General features: G+C 40.1%; 1 protein-coding gene across 1 annotated transcript in view; it reads right to left on the bottom strand.

The window, feature by feature from the left end:
* The window catches only part of LAMA3 (laminin subunit alpha 3), a 248,482-nt gene that overhangs the window by 66,162 nt on the left and 164,018 nt on the right, over positions 1-18,302 (bottom strand). Inside the window, exons 37-40 of the mRNA XM_040434293.1 lie at positions 13,867-14,028; positions 8,648-8,749; positions 4,626-4,709; positions 1,441-1,671 (exon numbers count right to left, since the gene is read on the bottom strand). Of these exons, the coding sequence (XP_040290227.1) occupies positions 1,441-1,671; positions 4,626-4,709; positions 8,648-8,749; positions 13,867-14,028 (579 nt within the window). The remainder of the gene's footprint in view (positions 1-1,440; positions 1,672-4,625; positions 4,710-8,647; positions 8,750-13,866; positions 14,029-18,302) is intronic.

The raw sequence follows: 18,302 nt of genomic DNA, 5'->3' as shown, positions 1-18,302 counted from the left end.
GGCTTCAATGATCACTGAACTTTCAATGCTAGTGTTATTAACGTATTTCACCTGTAACATTAGGCCTCATGCACACAGATACCGGAAGTGTGCGCTCCACATTTTGTTGACCGTTACGTCCTGCCTTCTGTTAGAAATGCCTATTCTTATCTGCAAAATGGACAAAAGCAGGACTTTTTTTTTTTTTGCGGGGCCACAGAGCGGACATACGGATGGGGACAGCACACGGTGAGCTGTCCGCATCTTTTGTGGCTTCATTGAAATTAATGGGTCCGCATCCAATCAGCAAAAAATGCAGATCGGATGCTGACCAAAAGTACGGTCGTGTGCATGAGGCCTTAGTGTGTGCAAAAAACTCAGCGGTGTGCAGGAGAAGCCACATTCTACTTATCACACTAACAGCCCATGTAATTACACCCTAAATACACCCCACTGTTTTCATTCACATTGGTCCATGCTTCTTCATTTGAAGTCAATTGAACAATTATAATTACAAAGTGTAAGAGGAAATTGAAGTACATAAAACAGGCATGCAACAAATAAAGACACTGCCCTAAGAGCATAAAGGTGGAGAACGATATATTATGTACTATATGAATAACTTCAATCGTTTCCATGCTGCAAGTCCAAAGGTGGTATTGTCAAGGTTTGAACTTGTCTGCTTAAAGCATTCATAGAGGCACACCTATGTCCTACTCCCACCCTCAGTTACATTCCAGTTACAATCCTATTTCTCATTACTTGAAAGATCATTTAGTTCATTCAATTTTCGACATGTTTCCATGAAAAATTATTCCATTTGTAGCTTCTGCTATGCAACGGGAATGATCAGCTCCAGTGATATGTACATACAATGACTTTCTGCACAGAGTATAACATACTCAATAAATATATGCTGAGTCAGAAATGTTCTGCTTTGTTGGATCATTGATTGAGACTTGAGTTGTTACCCGTATGTGTGCACCTCCATTTGTGAATAGCAACAGAGACTGTATATGTGTTCCAAATAATACCCATTATAATATTCATTTTCAGTCTGTCTACAGGTCAATATGGCTACTCTATAAAGGCTATATTAGCAGTGTAGACTATTCTGCTTATTATTCTGCAACAGGAACCTGATAGAACTAAACCCAACTGAAGTATAATGATGTCATGGAAGGTCTACTAAAATCAGTGGGACAGTAATGGAAATGTTCATCTATATTTTCTGTAAAAAAAAAAACTATTGGAAGATGCCAAAATTACAGACATTTAGCCTTTAAATCTTTGTTTAAGTTAGCCTGGGATTATACAAGTATAAACTTATGGGGTATATATCTAAACTGTTATGAGTAACCTGATGTTTTTCGATCAAACAAAAGTGCCAGCTGAGTAATTTTTTTGGGTGCCGATAGGATCATATGATTAGATAAGAAACCAGACTATATTAAAACATACCTGGCATGAATCACCTGTGTATTCGGAAGGACAGGCACATATCTCTACATTCAGTGCTACACGCCCACTTCCTGAGATGGTCACGTCCTCCAGCCCAACCTCCCCGAGGGTGAGGCGCTGAGTCTCAGTGAAGTACAAGGCTCGGATGTTCAAACTTTCCAGTCTGGACAAGATCATCATCAGTTCTTCTCGAGAAACCAGACTGTTGCTACTTGCATGCCGGAAGTTACTCTAAATAGTAAAAACACAATATAAACATGTCAGTCCATACTCTTATTATCACCGCATTACCTCTTGATCACGCAGAATTAGCATTCTTTCATTTAGAACAAATTTTCTACAACCTCAGATCCGTGCTTGTAATGACTGAAAATATGGGGAGACAGTAACATCATAGTCGTAACACCACTTGAAAGTTGGACTATGTGTTTTCCTTCCCTCCTAAAATTTTACTTAGTAAAGCCCCATGAATAAAATACATGTGTGAAGGATCTGGGGAGTCCAACCTCTATGAGCCAAAATAGGAGAGCTGAGCTGCAATAACTCGGCAAGGCCCGTACACAGTGGACAGAGCTTCCTGCTCTGTCCACTATATTATTTACGCGCTGGTAGAGGTGTCCGACTTCCACCATCTAATTAATAAGTCAACAATAGAACCTAGAACCCGAAAAAGACCTTCAAACTTCAAAACTGAATAACTACATTTGAATCCATTAATAATTTTAGTCAATCTGAATCACATCCTCCAATGTGTTATGTTGCAGATTAAAATACAATGCTATAAATGTTCATCTCTGTTATACTTATTTAATATATAACATTTTAGAAATAAATGGAATTGTCATTGTTCACGGCTAATCCAAATGACTGAATCGCGCCCAACAGACACTTTTGACTGTAATGGAGTCTTTTGAGTTTTGATTACGGTGTCCGTCATTCTGCAGGACAAAGTAGTACCCCTTCTGTCTCTTCTCAGAAAGGGACTACTATTCTCCTCCATTGTGTTCTGGGGTTCTTGAGATCGGCAACTTTTTTTTTTACCAAGAACTCTGAGATCTAGGAATAAGATAAGTTTAACACAGTCTAAGGGCTGACAGATTAACTGACAGATTTTCTGACCAATTATTGGTCAGATGGCCTATTACACACACAGATCTTTTGTTATACACACCAACTATTGATCTGATTGGACAGAAATTGGTCAGATAATCTGTTGGTGTAATGCAGCCCATAGAGTCAGGGGCATCAGAAATAATGGAGTGCTGCCTTTTACCAAGATCCCAAACAGCATTGTTGAGGGCACTGTATGGGGTCTCATTTTTGAAACCGGAGAACAATAAACATTTCCAGACATGATAATAGAAAGGAAATTCTAAATACTAGATGAAATTATTAGATGAAGTGAGAAGATTAGTAATAGCCCAACTTGGCTAGAATAGAAGGCAGGGGTAGAGGGTTACATTCTCCTTTCTATTCCTCCTTTTAAACTAGTTGTGGATTTGTATAAAATGATAGGGAACCATAAAACTAATAACCTTCTATTATTCACAGCCACCCACTGGAACGGAATTTGTACTTGCCTTCCAAAGAAAACATTCCTATTGTCAAATTGTGTCCATAACAGCTGCATGCATTGTGTTTGGTATTCCCTGGGTCTTAGCAGAACTATGCCAGCTTCCCCTCTATGGAAGGAACGGCAACTAAGCAACTTCACTTGTCATACATACCATGCAGTTACATTTGGGACAAAAACAAACGCAGCAAGCAAAAACTTTGCCAAAACTTTTCAATGTCTGAAAGCTTAGATTTCCCAAAATATTTTAAAGGGAACCTGTCACCATAATAATGGAGTCGGATCTGCAAACAAAATGTCAGAGCAGAAGGAGCTGAGAAGATTGATGAAGTTTGTGGGAAAAGATTTACTTGTTTACTTGTATTTTATTAATCAACATCTCTGCTCATTTTGGGCTAAGTAGTCATATGAGGGGTCCTGTCAGTGACTGACAGCCTTCCCCATGTGAGTGTGCATACAACGATAGCAGTCAGTCAATGATGGGGCCTGGGCAGATTCCTTAGCCCAGAATAAGCAGAGATATAAATCTGTAAATTACAGGTTTTACTTAATCTTTTCCCATAAAACTATATATCAATCTGCTCAGCTCCTCCTGCCCACAGATTGCACTGCATTTCCATGGTCACAGGTCCCCTTTAGGTTTATCATCTGGAATTCTACCACAGTGAAACAGCACATATTGTATATATTATTTGCTTATAAATCAGTGCTACATAAAGAAATATTAAATTTAAAAAAATATTTTGGCGGTCATTTATTAAGCTGAAAGACGACTATATTAGGTGTATTTCAGGTGCAGATTGCAGTGCAACCGGGAAGGGGACAGGCAGGCCCCTCTCATTTACAATTTTCTACACCTGTTTTAGGCATAGAAAAAGGTCTAAATGGAAGACAGCTCGGAAGTAGCCCATTTTTCACCTTCCAGGCAGCCCATAGTTCCTCTTTCCCTGCCTATTAGTCCCCAAATATTAATATAGGGTATAACAGTAAATAGAGGACAGATCAGGGAGAGGGGAAATGCAGCTACAGTTTCTGGTATCAGTGAAACAGCATGAGAGGAAGATGATAGGGGAGCAGCAGAGTAGACATCAGATTACAAAAAAATCTGAAAGAGTCTATCCCTCAGTAAAGGCTCATTCACATGACGTGTGCTGTACGTGTTCTCCACGGACAGCACATGTCCTCATTCATTTGAATGTGTGTATTCACACATCAGTGTTTTAGCACGGTCCGTGTTTTCAGCATGGATGCATGTCCTATCTTGGTCCGTGTTCCCAGATCCCTCACGCCCATTATAGTCTATGGGTCCATGAAAAACACGGGTGCAACACGGATCGGCCATGGTCTGACTTCAGGCATCCCTGCTGATTAGCTGTTTGAAGAAAATGCAGCGCTGCTCACTCTTTACTATTTACCAGCCCGGCGTCGACATTTCAGCAGTGTAATTACAGTGGCACGATCCCATTCAAATGAACATATGTAACATGGAAGAGACAGTTTTAAGGTTTTTCACTTTTTATACATTACCTCTAGTGTACCTTATATATTAGATCTTATAGATAATGCATAAATGGTCAAAATGCATGCAGTGCACCAGTAATAACCAGCTTACCTCTACAAGCTGAACACGGCCATAGTATTGTCTGTCTGGTAAAGGATTGTTTGGATCCACATACACGACCGTCATTTGTCTGCCCTAGTAAAATACAATTTTTTATATTTTTATAAAAATATAGCATTTCAAGAAATTACTACATGGTCAGCAGAATTATAGTCTGGACCACATTTGCTGCCCCATAAATTCATGGGCACACAGATCAATTGTATTCTGCCACAGGATTGTCTTTTCATGTGCCTCTAACCCCAGTCCACTTAGATAAATCTACTCTACTGTACCCATTTTATGTTTCTTGGATATTCAGGGTGGTTTCTCTCAACTTTTTTTTTTTAAAACATTTTATTTTTCTCTCGACCAAAAAAAATAATTGGTGTCCACATGTTACATATTGGTTAATAGGAAATTTTAAGACGCCCTACAAATGCTGTGTTTTTTGTTGTAGCATTTTAAGTTTCCTGGTGTTTTTATATTCCTTTTTTCTTAAATCACAGCATGCTCTGGGTGAGGCATTTTTTCAGGCCTTTTCCCATAGACTTCTCTATAGGAAAAAAAACATGTGTAAGATGTGTGAATAAAACCACACCACCAAAAAAAGCTTGCAAAAATGCATGAATTTTAATGGAATTTTTTTTACAAGCCAAGAAAAAAGGCCCTAAAAACATGGCATGGCAACATCCTAAAAGTGTCATCTGCCACAAACATATAAATTAGTATTTTTATGCTAAATGAGGGACTACACACTTATTTGTACAGTGTTTTATTTCATATTTTATTCTACATTACTCTATTAATGTTATTACATTTTTAGCGTTGCCAGCAAGAAACACTTTTATAGGCATCAGTTAATCTATTCTTTCTGGGAGACAGTTAAAGCTAGGACTACACCTGCAGTCCAAAAGTTTTGAGACAGACACAAATTTTGGTTTTCACAAAGTCTGCTGCTTCAGCTTTTATGCAGGCAATTTGCATAAACTCTAGACTGTTATGAAGAGCGATCAGATGAATTGCAAAGTCATTCCTTGCCATGAAAATAAACTTAATCACAAAACCCCCATTTCCACTGCATTTCAACCCTTCCAGAAAATGACCTGCTAACATCATTTCAGTGATCTTGTTAGCTTAGAAGAAAGCGGTAACGAAGACAAGGAAGCAGATATCACTCTGTCATGCTAAATTAATTAGAACAGCAGACTGGTTGTTTTAAAAGGGGTGGTGGTGCTTGAAATCATTTTCTTCTTCTGTTAACCACGGTTATGTTCAAGGAAACACATGCAGTCATCATTGCTTTGCATCAAAAGGTCTTCACAGACAAGGACATTGCAACTTGTAACCTTGTATCTAAATCAACCATTTACCATTTATACTTCAAGGAGAGAGGTTCGCTTTATGTGAAGAAGGCTTCAGGGCACACAAGAAAGTCCAGCAAGTTCCATCTCCTAAAAAATATCCATCTACAGGATCAGGCCACCACTAGTGCAGAGCTTGCTCTGGAATGGCAGTGGGCAGGTGCGAGTGCATCTGCATGCACATTGAGGCGAAAGCTTTTGGAGGATGACTTGGTATCAAGAAGGGCAGCAAAAGAAGAAACTTATTTCCAAGAAACACATCAAGAACAGACTACATTCTGAAGGACGTACAGGGATTGGACTATAGAGGACTGGGCTAATGTTATTTTCTGTGATGAAGACTCCTTCAGACGGTTTGGAACATTTATTGTCGGGAGAAGAAAAGGTGAGTGATGCCATGAGTCTTTGTCATGCCAACAGTAAAGCATCCTGAGATCATTCATGTATAGGGTTGCTTCTCATTCAAGGGAGTAGGCTGACTCTCAATTTTGCCTAAAAAGTTTGCCATGAAACACTAGGGTTGTGAGCCGATATTGGAGGTGTATCACTCCTAATTTATATGCAATTGATATGTAACCATGCTTATGATTGTCAGTTGAATGTAATTAGATTTTATTGTCTCTGTATGTTCAAATTGTACTTAAAAGTGAAAATAAAATCTATTAAAAAAAAATGTTGCCATGAATGGTATCAAATCATCATCCAAGGGCAACTTCTCCCGACAATGCGATTGGGGAATGAACAATGTTTTTTTCAGCATGAAGGAGCATCATGTCAAAAGTGGCTTGGTGAACAAAACATTAAAAATTTTGGGTCAATGGCCAAGAAATTTATTCCAATTCAGAACCTGTGGTCAATCATGAAAAAGCGAGTGGAAAAAACAAAAACACAGAAATTCTGGTAATCTCCAAGCATTCATTAGGTAAGAATGGGTTGCCATCAGTCAGGATTTGGCCCAGAAGGTGTTTTCTAGCATGCCAAGACGAATTGCAGTAGTCTTGAAAAAGAAGGGTCAACACTGTAAATATTGAGTTTTCACATAAACTTGATGTATTTGTTAATAAAATGTATACAACTTACGAAATGCTTATAATTATACTTCAGTATACCATAGAAACATCTGACAAAAGATCTAAAAACACTGAAGCAGCAAGCTGTGTGAAAACCAAAATTTGTGTCAGTCTCAAAGCTTTTGGCCACGACTGTAGACTTTTTGTAGTATGGGTGCATGTACATGCTGTGGTGTGTGCCATGCGGCAGTAACTGCACTTGTTTTACTGATTCAGTATTTGGCTGTCCAACAAGTACAGCTGAAGCACATCATGCAGTCTGAAAAAACACACTGTGAAACTGCCACAATCTGTGGTAAAACGGTGTTTTTGCCATGTGGTTATCAGGAGCATGGTGCACAACCTTTACATTTATGGGAACTTTTAGGTTGCATTCATATGTTGGAGTGCAACACATTTTAACAGGTAAAAGAGGTTGTTTTCTACCTGTAAAAACTGTTGGGTCAATAACTGCATCACAAAACCGCGTGTGATACTCAACCTGAACACAACCTAAGGCTGGGTTTGTTTGTAATAAGTTAAAAATAAGTTGAATGAGGTGGCTCACTTCTGGTTGTTGATGGTGAGGTGCTACTAACTCAAATTGAGGACACCCTGCCTCAATCAATGGGTTTGTTTGTAGTGGCCATTGTGTGTGGCTGAACAATTTTGAAGGTAACACCTCTGTTAACCTGAAATGCCTGCCATAGATGAGTGGGGTTTAAGCCACACATGACAGCCATATTGCGGAAATCCGGTCTTTTTTTCTGTAGAGAAATCAAAACCTAAACAAGCAATTTTCAAAAGATTTTCATATTCATAATCCCAACATATAGCCAGTAAAAAAAAATGGTTCGCTTAACTCCAGTGATAAAGAAGACATTTTTAAGCCACTCAATGCATTCCTAAGGGCAGTGATTTCATGGTGATTTTTTTTTTTTTGGGGGGGGAGTGCATACCTAGCCTAAGGTGGAGGGGAGTACGCTATAGGAATGCATGATCTGTTCAATCAGTAAGAAGTGCCTTATTATTTCAGATTCTTCTGGCCCTTTAAATGTGTGCAGGAATGTGACCATCTCATTACAGAAGGAAAGATGTGAGAGATTCAACACGGTCTTGTACAATATCTCCAGTCTTCCAGGAGTACTGACAGTCAACAGAGACTTCCAGGATCATACCTAAATCGGCAGCAGGTGACACCTTCACAGCATTCACCTTGTTCCTCGATGGTTGTGTGATTCACTTGTTCATTGCTCCTTACATTTTGAGCAGTTTGTAATGTAACCCATTATATCCTGATCAAGGTTAATGAAGTGTGAAATGGCAGCAGAACATGGCTGAGCAAGAATGTATAGAATGTTACGCTGATAATCATGTCTGACAGCCTCTGACCGATAATAGCAGAGCGCTCACATCCAGATATCCAGCACACAACTTACTGCAGCCACTGACACAGAAAATCAGGACTTGCTCAGACAACATATCATTTAGTGCCTCATGATACGCAAGAACAAAACCATCAAGGCTGATACAATGTTACATCATAATTACATGGTTAGATAAAAATATGCTCTTGCCTCCAGATTTCTACTTTACGAAACCCAATCCGACATCTACTTACTGTGAGCAGGACATCTGGTCTCTTGTCTAAGAGGACCATGCCTTCACTTGGTAAGCCGAAGGACTTCAGCTGGTATGTCAGATAGCCTCCATATAAAGAGATCTGTACATGGATAAATGAAAGTTATGAGGCTAAACTGGGATCACATGGAACTGGGGAGATGGCATTAAGGTTAAGAAACCACCGCCAAAGTGTATGTTAAAGGGCATTACACAGCAGGTTTGTACCTATGAACCTACCTGGCTGATCTTTTACATGTGCTCTTGGCAGCTGAAGGCATCTGTGTTGGTCCTATGTTCATATAACATAGTACATAGTACATAAGGCCGAAAAAAGACATTTGTCCATCCAGTTCGGCCTGTCATCCTGCAAGTTGATCCAGAGGAAGGCAAAAAAAAAACCTCTGAGGTAGAAGCCAATTTTCCCCACTTTAGGGGAATAAAAAATTCCTTCCCGACTCCAATCAGGCAATCAGAATAACTCCCTGGATCAACGACCCCTCTCTAGTAGCTATAGCCTGTAATATTATTACACTCCAGAAATACATCCAGGCCCCTCTTGAATTCTTTTATTGTACTCACCATCACCACCTCCTCAGGCAGAGAGTTCCATAGTCTCACTGCTCTTACCGTAAAGAATCCTTTTCTATGTTTGTGTACAAACCTTCTTTCCTCCAGACGCAGAAGATGTCCCCTCGTCACAGTCACAGTCCTGGGGATAAATAGATGATGGGATAGATCTCTGTACGGACCCCTGATATATTTATACATAGTAATTAGATCTCCCCTCAGTCGTCTTTTTTCTAAAGTGAATAACCCTAATTTTGATAATCTTTCAGGGTACTGTAGTTGCCCCATTCCAGTTATTACTTTAGTTGCCCTCCTCTGGACCCTCTCCTGCTCTGCTATGTCTGCCTTGTTTACATGAGCCCAGAACTGTACACAGTACTCCATGTGTGGTCTGACTAGCGATTTGTAAAGTGGCAGGACTATGTTCTTATCACGGGCATCTATGCCCCTTTTGATGCAACCCATTATCTTATTGGCCTTGGCAGCAGCTGCCTGACACTGGTTTTTGCAGCTTAGTTTGCTGTTTATTAAAAATCCTAGATCCTTTTCCATGTAGGTGTTACCGAGTGTTTTACCATTTAGTATGTACTGGTGACTTGCATTATTCCTTCCCATGTGCATAACCTTACATTTGTCAGTGTTAAACCTCATCTGCCACTTCTCTGCCCAAGCCTCCAATCTATCCAGATCCCTCTGTAGTAGTATACTGTCCTCTTCAGTGTTAATTACTTTACACAGTTTAGTGTCATCTGCGAAAAATTGATACTTTACTATTCAAGCCTTCTACAAGATCATTAATAAATATATTGAAGAGAATAGGGTCCAATACTGACCCCTGAGGTACCCCACTAGTGACAGTGACCCAATCTGAGTGTGTACCGTTAATAACCACCCTCTGTTTTCTATCATTGAGCCAGTTACTTACCCACATACAGACGTTTTCTCCCAGTCCGAGCATTCTCATTGTATATACTAACCTTTTATGTGGTACAGTGTCAAATGCTTTGGAGAAGTCCAGATATACGACATCCATTGATTCGCCGCTGTCAAGTCTAGAACTTACCTCCTCATAGAAACTGATTAAATTAGTTTGGCATGACCGATCCCTCATGAAGCCATGCTGATATGGCGTTATTTGCTTATTTCCGTTGAGATGCTCTAAGATAGCATCTCTCAGAAAACCTTCAAACAGTTTACCCACAACAGATGTTAAACTTACCGGCCTATAGTTTCCAGGCTCTGTTTTTGGACCCTTTTTGAATATTGGCACCACATTGGCCATGCGCCAATCCTGTGGGACATTCCCTATCAGTATAGAGTCCGCAAATATCAGAAATAAGGGTCTGACTATGACATTACTTAATTCCCTTAGGATACGGGGGTGTATGCCATCCGGTACTGGCGATTTGTCTATTTTAATCTTTTTAACCACCTCCCGTCCGCCCATAGACTATAAACGTCCAGGAGGTGGTTCTCTATCTCCTAATGGACGTTTTTTAATCGTGCAGCTGCTGATCGGGTTGCCCGCTGTCAGTGACAGCAGGGCAACCCTTAGAGAAGGCAAGGACAGTTCCCAGGTGTTCCTCACTTCTAGATCGCTATGCGCTTCCTGTTCCGGCCCGGCGGTCATGTGATCGCCGAGACCGGAGAGTGCAGGAGCTGTGTGAGGTCTTTCAGAGACCTCGATCAGCCCTGCACTGAGGCTGTACAGCGCTGTATTGCGCTGTACAGCCTCTCTGGTGGGTGCATTTCTTACAGCCCCAGTTACAGGAGAAATCAACAGTGAATTATAATTTTTTTTTTAAATGAAGTAAATGTCCCCCAGAGGTATTGTATGACCTTATGGGGGACGCAAAGTGTAAAAAAAAAAAAAAAAAAGTTTCACATGTAAAAAAATAATTCCCCATGTAAGGAATAAAAAATAATAATTTAAAAATAGAAAAAATAAAATAGACATATTTGGTATTGCCGCGTCCATGACGGTTGGCTCTATAAATATATCACATGATCGACCCAGTCCGATAAACACCATAAAAAAAATAAAAAAATTGTCAAAAAAAGCTATTTTTGTCACCTTACATCACAAAAAGTGCAACACCAAGTGATCAAAAAGGAGTATGTCCCACAAAATGGTACCAATAAAACCGTCACCTAATCCAGCAAAAAATGAGCCCCTACATAAGAAAATCGTTCAAAAAATATAAAAACTATAGCTCTCAGAACATGGACACATTAAAACATAATTTTCTTGCTTCAAAAATGCTATTATTGTGTAAAACTTAAATAAATAACAAAAAGTATACATATTAGGTATCGCCACTTCCGTAACGATCTGCTCTATAAAAATGTCACTTGACCAAACCCCTCAGGTGAACGCTGTAAAAATAAATAAATAAAAACTGTGCTAAAACAACCAATTTTTTTGTCACCTTGCCCCATAAAGTGTTATAATGAATGATCAAAAAATCATATGTACCCAAAAACAGTACTAATAAAACTGGCACCTTATCCCCTAGTTTCCAAAATGGGGTCACTTCTTGGGAGTTTCTACTGATAAGGGTGCATCAGGGGGGCTTCAAACAAGACATGGCATCTAAAAACCATGTGGCACTCCTTTTCCTCTGCGCCCTGCCGTGTGCTAATACAGCAGTTTATGACCACATGTGGGGTGTTTCTGTAAACCGCAGAATCTGGGTAATAAATATTGAGTTTTGTTTGGCTGTTAACCATCGATGTGTTAAAGAAAAAATTGGATTAAAATGTAAAATCTGCCAAAAAAGTGAAATTTAAAAATTTGATCTCCATTTTCTTTTAATTCTTGTGGAACGCCTAAAGGGTTAACAAAGTTTCTAAAATCGGTTTTAAGTAACTTGAGGGGTGTAGTTCCTACAATGGGTTCATTTATGGGGGTATCCACTATGTAGGACCCACAAAGTGACTTCAGACCTGAACTGGTCCTTAAAAAGTGGGTTTTGGCAATTTTCTTAAAAATTTTAAGAATTGCTTCTAAACTTCTAAGCCTTCTAACATCCCCAAAAAATTAAATGACATTTCCAAAATGATGCCAACATAAAGTAGACATATGGGGAATGTTAAGTAATAAATATTTTATGAGGTATCACTTTCTGTTTTAAAAGCAGAGAAATTAACATTTAGAAAATTGCGAATTTTTCAAAATTTTTGGTAAATTTGGGATTTTTCATAAATAAAGGTGAAATATATTGACTCAAATTTATGACTAACATGAAGTACAATGTGTCACGAGAAAACAATCTCTGAATGACTTGGATAAGTAAAAGCGTTCCAAAGTTATAACCACATAAAATGAGATGTGTCAGATTTGCAAAATTAGGCCTGGTCAGGAAGGGGGCAAATGGCCCGGATGGGAAGTGGTTAAGTCGCTGTTGTACTTCTTCCTGGGTGAAACAGGACACTTTTAATGGGGAATTTATTTTTACATTCTGCATGTCATCTGACAGTTTATTTTTCTCAGTGAATACATTGGAGAAAAAAATATTTAACAGCTTTGCTTTCTCCTCGTCGCTCTCTGAGACTCCCCCCTCATTACTCTTTAAAGGGCCGACACCTTCAGATTTATACTTTTTAACATTTATATAATTGAAGAACATTTTAGGGTTAGTTTTACTTTCTTTGGCAATTAATCTCTCAGTCTCTAGTTTGGCCGCTTTTATTAGTTTTTTACATGTTCTATTTTTTTCCTTATAGTTTTTCAGTGTTTCCGTGCTACACTCCTGTTTTAGTGATTTATATGCTTTCTTTTTGTCATTTTTTGCTTTCTTTACAGTTCTGTTTATCCACATTGGTTTCTTTTTGTTCCTTAACCTTTTATTCCCATACAGTATGTACCTCTCACAATGAGATTTTAGGATGCTTTTAAAGATATCCCATTTTGTGGCTGTATTTTATTTTTGAGGACTTTGTCTCAGTTAGTTAGGCCTATGGCCTCTCTTAGTTGGCTAAATTTAGCTTTTTTGAAGTTTGGTATTTTTGTTCCTCCCTGTAGAAACGCCCTTTTGAATGATAATTGGAAGGTTATTAATCTATGGTCACTATTTCCCAGGTGTCCCCAAACCTGCACATCTGTTGTTCTGTCAGGCCTATTGGTTAATACTAAGTCCAATATGGCCGTCGCTCTAGTCGGGTCCTGAACCAGTTGGGAGAGGTAATTGTCTTTGGTTATTGCCAAGAACATGTGCCTGCATTGCTGAGAAAAATGAAGTTTTAATATATGAAAATGAGCTTCTAGGAGCAATGGGGGTGTAGTCGTTACACCTAGAGGCTCAGCTCTCCATGCAATTGCTTTGTCTTCTCCACTTTGATTGACAGGATCAGGCACTGAAAACATCATCACACCAGGCCCTGTCAATTAAAGTGGAGAGGAAGCGGCAGTTGCAGAAAGAGCAAAGCCTCTAGGTGTAATGGCAACATCCCTGTTGCTCCTAGAGGTTCATTTACATATATTTAAACATCATTTTTCTCAGCACTGCGGGCACACATGGGACCAACACAGATGCCTTCAGCTGCCAAGCACACATGTAACAGATCAGCCAGGTTCATAGGTACAAACCTGCTGTAAAATGCCCTTTAAGTACATACGCTTTTTGCTGCATTAGACTTAGTCTTACTTACCCTGTCTCCCAAGTATGACTCTGGCGCCACCCAGTGCAAACTATGAACCGAAAGGGGTAATTCTTGCACATCTGCTACCACACTGTTGCTTCCTGGATTAAAGGTGACATCTACTCTGGTCTGATCTGATGTTTCAAGTATCCAGGACCTCATATCTACAAACTTATCGAAAGAAGCACATTCATGAATGTTCAATATATACATGTTCAATACGTAAAGTGAGTTTCAAGACTTTGAGAAGCATTTGGTTTAGTATTGGTATTTTTCTAAGGATACATGTGACTCCTTCATTTCAGATTACCTCCCAATATTCATTACAAAGCACACATCTGTAATACTGAAGAAGGATGTGTGGGGGACTGGAGCCAATCCACCCACTATAGTGGCTTTATGCATAGTAGGCCTGGGAAGGGAGTTGTGTAAGATACAGTGGGATGCGAAAGTTTGGGCAACCTTGTTAATCGTCATGATTTTCCTGTATAAATCGTTGGTTGTTACGATAAAAAATGTCAGTTAAATATATCATATAGGAGACACACACAGTGATATTTGAGAAGTGAAATTAAGTTTATTGGATTTACAGAAAGTGTGCTATAATTGTTTAAACAAAATTAGGCAGGTGCATAAATTTGGGCACCACAAAAAAGAAATTAAATCAATATTTAGTAGATCCTCCTTTTGCAGAAATTACAGCCTCTAAACTCTTCCTGTAGGTTCCAATGAGAGTCTGGATTCTGGTTGAAGGTATTTTGGACCATTCCTCTTTACAAAACATCTTTAGTTCATTCAGGTTTGATGGCTTCCGAGCATGGACAGCTCTCTTTAAGTCACACCACAGATTTTCAATTATATTCAGGTCTGGGGACTGAGATGGCCATTCCAGAACGTTGTACTTGTTCCTCTGCATAAATGCCTTAATGGATTTTGAGCAGTGTTTAGGGTCGTTGTCTTGTTGAAAGATCCAGCCCCGGCGCAGCTTCAGCTTTGTCACTGATTCCTGGACATTGGTCTCCAGAATCTGCTGATACTGAGTGGAATCCATGCGTCCCTCAACTTTGACAAGATTCCCAGTCCCTGCACTGGCCACAGAGCCCCACAGCATGATGGAACCACCACCATATTTTACTGTAGGTAGCAGGTGTTTTTCTTGGAATGCTGTGTTATTTTTCCTCCATGCATAACGCCCCTTGTTATGACCAAATAACTCAATTTTAGTTTCTTCAGTCCACAGCACCTTATTCCAAAATGAAGCTGGCTTGTCCAAATGTGCTTTAGCCCACCTCAAGCGGCACTTTTTGTGCTGTGGGCAGAGAAAAGGCTTCCTCTGCATCACTCTCGCATACAGCATCTCCTTGTGTAAAGTGCGCCGAATGGTTGAACGATGCACAGTGACTCCATCTGCAGCAAGATGATGTTGTAGGTCTTTGGTGCTGGTCTGTGGGTTGACTCTGACTGTTCTCACCATTCGTCGCTTCTGTCTATCCGAGATTTTTCCTGGTCTGCCACTTCGAGCCTTAACTTGAACTGAGCCTGTGGTCTTCCATTTCCTCAATATGTTCCTAACTGTGGAAACAGACAGCTGAAATCTCTGAGACAGCTTTCTGTATCCTTCCCCTAAACCAGGGGTAGGTAACCTCCGGCTCCCAGCTGTTGTGAAACTACAACTCCCAGTATGCATACTTGCTCTGCTCTTCTAAGAACTCTCATAGAAATGAATGGAGCATGCTGGGAATTGTAGTTTCACAACAGCTGGGAGCCCGAGGTTGCCTACCCCTGCCCTAAACCATGATGGTGAACAATCTTTGTCTTCAGGTCATTTGAGAGTTGTTTTGAGACCCCCATGTTGCTACTCGTCAGAAAAAATTAAAAGAGGAGGGAAACTTACAATTGACCCCCATAAATACTCTTTCTCAAAATTGGATTCACCTGTGTATGTAGGTCAGAGGTCACTGAGCTTACCAAGCCAATTTTAGTTCCAATAATTAGTTCTAAAGGTTTTGGAATCAATAAAATGACAACAGTGCCCAAATTTATGGACCTGCCTAATTTTGTTTAAACAATTATAGCACACTTTCTGTAAATCCAATAAACTTCATTTCACTTCTCAAATATCACTGTGTGTGTCTCCTATATGATATATTTAACTGACATTTTTTATCGTAACAACCAACGATTTATACAGGAAAATCATGACGATTAACAAGGTTGCCCAAACTTTCGCATACCACTGTATCCTGTAGAGCTGGAAAGGGAGTGGACTGCTGCACAAACCTCTGGAGAAGGTATGGTCTGACATACAGGAGAGCTGAGGAGTGACTGATCTGACACGTGGAGAGCTAGGGAACGCAGAAGGTCTGTGGAGGGGGTCAGCTGTCACACAGAAGAACTGTGGAAGCATTAGTCTTTTACACAGCAGGACTAAAGAAGAAGTGGTCCTCCCACATACAGCAATGGGGAAGGGAGTTACCCAGCACATTACTGACAATACGCAATACGGCCACGGATCACACACGTTCGTGTGAACTAGGCCTTATTCTGATAGTCCAGACAAGAACCGCAAGGTAACCTAGGCTTACAAAATGAGGAGAACACTGATCAAACACTACCAATCATGAGACTGCTGATTTACAAAAATAGGACATTTTCTGTAAATTTTATATACTCAATGACTATTCGATAATCCAACATATTTGATAGTCTGGCATCTGTCAGATTTAAACTACAGGGTGGGCCATTTATATGGATACACCTTAATAAAATGGGAATGGTTGGTGATATTAACTTCCTGTTTGTGGCACATTAGTATATGTAAAGGGGGGAAACTTTTCAAGATGGGTGGTAACCATGGCAGCCATTTTGAAGTCGGCCATTTTGAATCCAACTTTTGTTTTTTCAATAGGAAGAGGGTCATGTGACACATCAAACTTATTGGTAATTTCACAAGAAAAACAATGGTGTGCTTGGTTTTAACGTAACTTTATTCTTTCATGAGTTATTTACAAGTTTCTGACCACTTATAAAATGTGTTCAATGTGCTGCCCATTGTGTTGGATTGTCAATGCAACCCTCTTCTCCCACTCTTCACACACTGATAGCAACACCGCAGGGGAAATGCTAGCACAGGCTTCCAGTATCCGTAGTTTCAGGTGCTGCACATCTCGTATCTTCACAGCATAGACAATTGCCTTCAAATGACCCCAAAGAAAAAAGTCTAAGGGGGTCAGATCGGGAGACCTTGGGGGCCATTCAACTGGCCCACGACGACCAATCCACTTTCCAGGAAACTGTTCATTTAGCTGGCACGTTCCCTGAGTTTTTCCAGCAAGATGGTGCACCACCACATTATGGGTGTCAGGTCCGAGCATTCCTAGATGAACAGTTTCCTGGAAAGTGGATTGGTCGTCGTGGGCCAGTTGAATGGCCCCCAAGGTCTCCCGATCTGACCCCCTTAGACTTTAATCTTTGGGGTCATCTGAAGGCAATTGTCTATGCTGTGAAGATACGAGATGTGCAGCACCTGAAACTACGGATACTGGAAGCCTGTGCTAGCATTTCTCCTGCAGTGTTGCTATCAGTGTGTGAAGAGTGGGAGAAGAGGGTTGCATTGACAATCCAACACAATGGGCAGCACATTGAACACATTTTATAAGTGGTCAGAAACTTGTAAATAACTCATGAAAGAATAAAGTTACGTTAAAACCAAGCACACCATTGTTTTTCTTGTGAAATTCCCAATAAGTTTGATGTGTCACATGACCCTCTTCCTATTGAAAAAACAAAAGTTTGATTCAAAATGGCCGCCTTCAAAATGGCCACTATGGTCACCACCCATCTTGAAAAGTTTCCCCCCTTTACATATACTAATGTGCCACAAACAGGAAGTTAATATCACCAACTATTCCCATTTTATTAAGGTGTATCCATATAAATGGCCCACCCTGTATTTTTGTCTGTAGTGGTAGAAAGAGCTCAGCCCACAAGAGCTCAACAAACTCAAAGGTTTTCTTCATTTTATATACGGTATATTCTAAGGCTGCATGTCTAGGGGCGATTCTGCAGTCCCCACAACGCCAAAGGGTCTGTTCGGTATTTCGAGGTTGAATCAATGTTGTGTATGTCAGCTCAGCTCGTCTCAGCGCATGCGCACTAAATATGGTGAGGCCAATGCCAACCGCAGCGCATTCAATGTACAAGCGCCAACAGCTAATTTTGCCGAGGGACAACGCTGCCTAGTCGGCAGGAGTTGAAGGAGGATTGTGACATCGCAGTGGAAGGGTGGGATGTATGGAGCAAGGGGAGGTACAGGGAACAAGTAAAGAGGAGGGCTTGGCTTCTGGCAGAAGGTGATCCTGGGCTCCTATAATTGTTATGCACGCCCCACTGGGCATCTTGAGGCTGCATTTGCAAAAGAATCAAAGTTAATTTTCTGCACTTCG

Source organism: Bufo bufo, chromosome 5 (genome assembly GCF_905171765.1).
Source record: "Bufo bufo chromosome 5, aBufBuf1.1, whole genome shotgun sequence".
Taxonomy (NCBI): Eukaryota; Metazoa; Chordata; class Amphibia; order Anura; family Bufonidae; genus Bufo; species Bufo bufo.
This window is presented reverse-complemented; position numbering and strand designations above follow the sequence as displayed.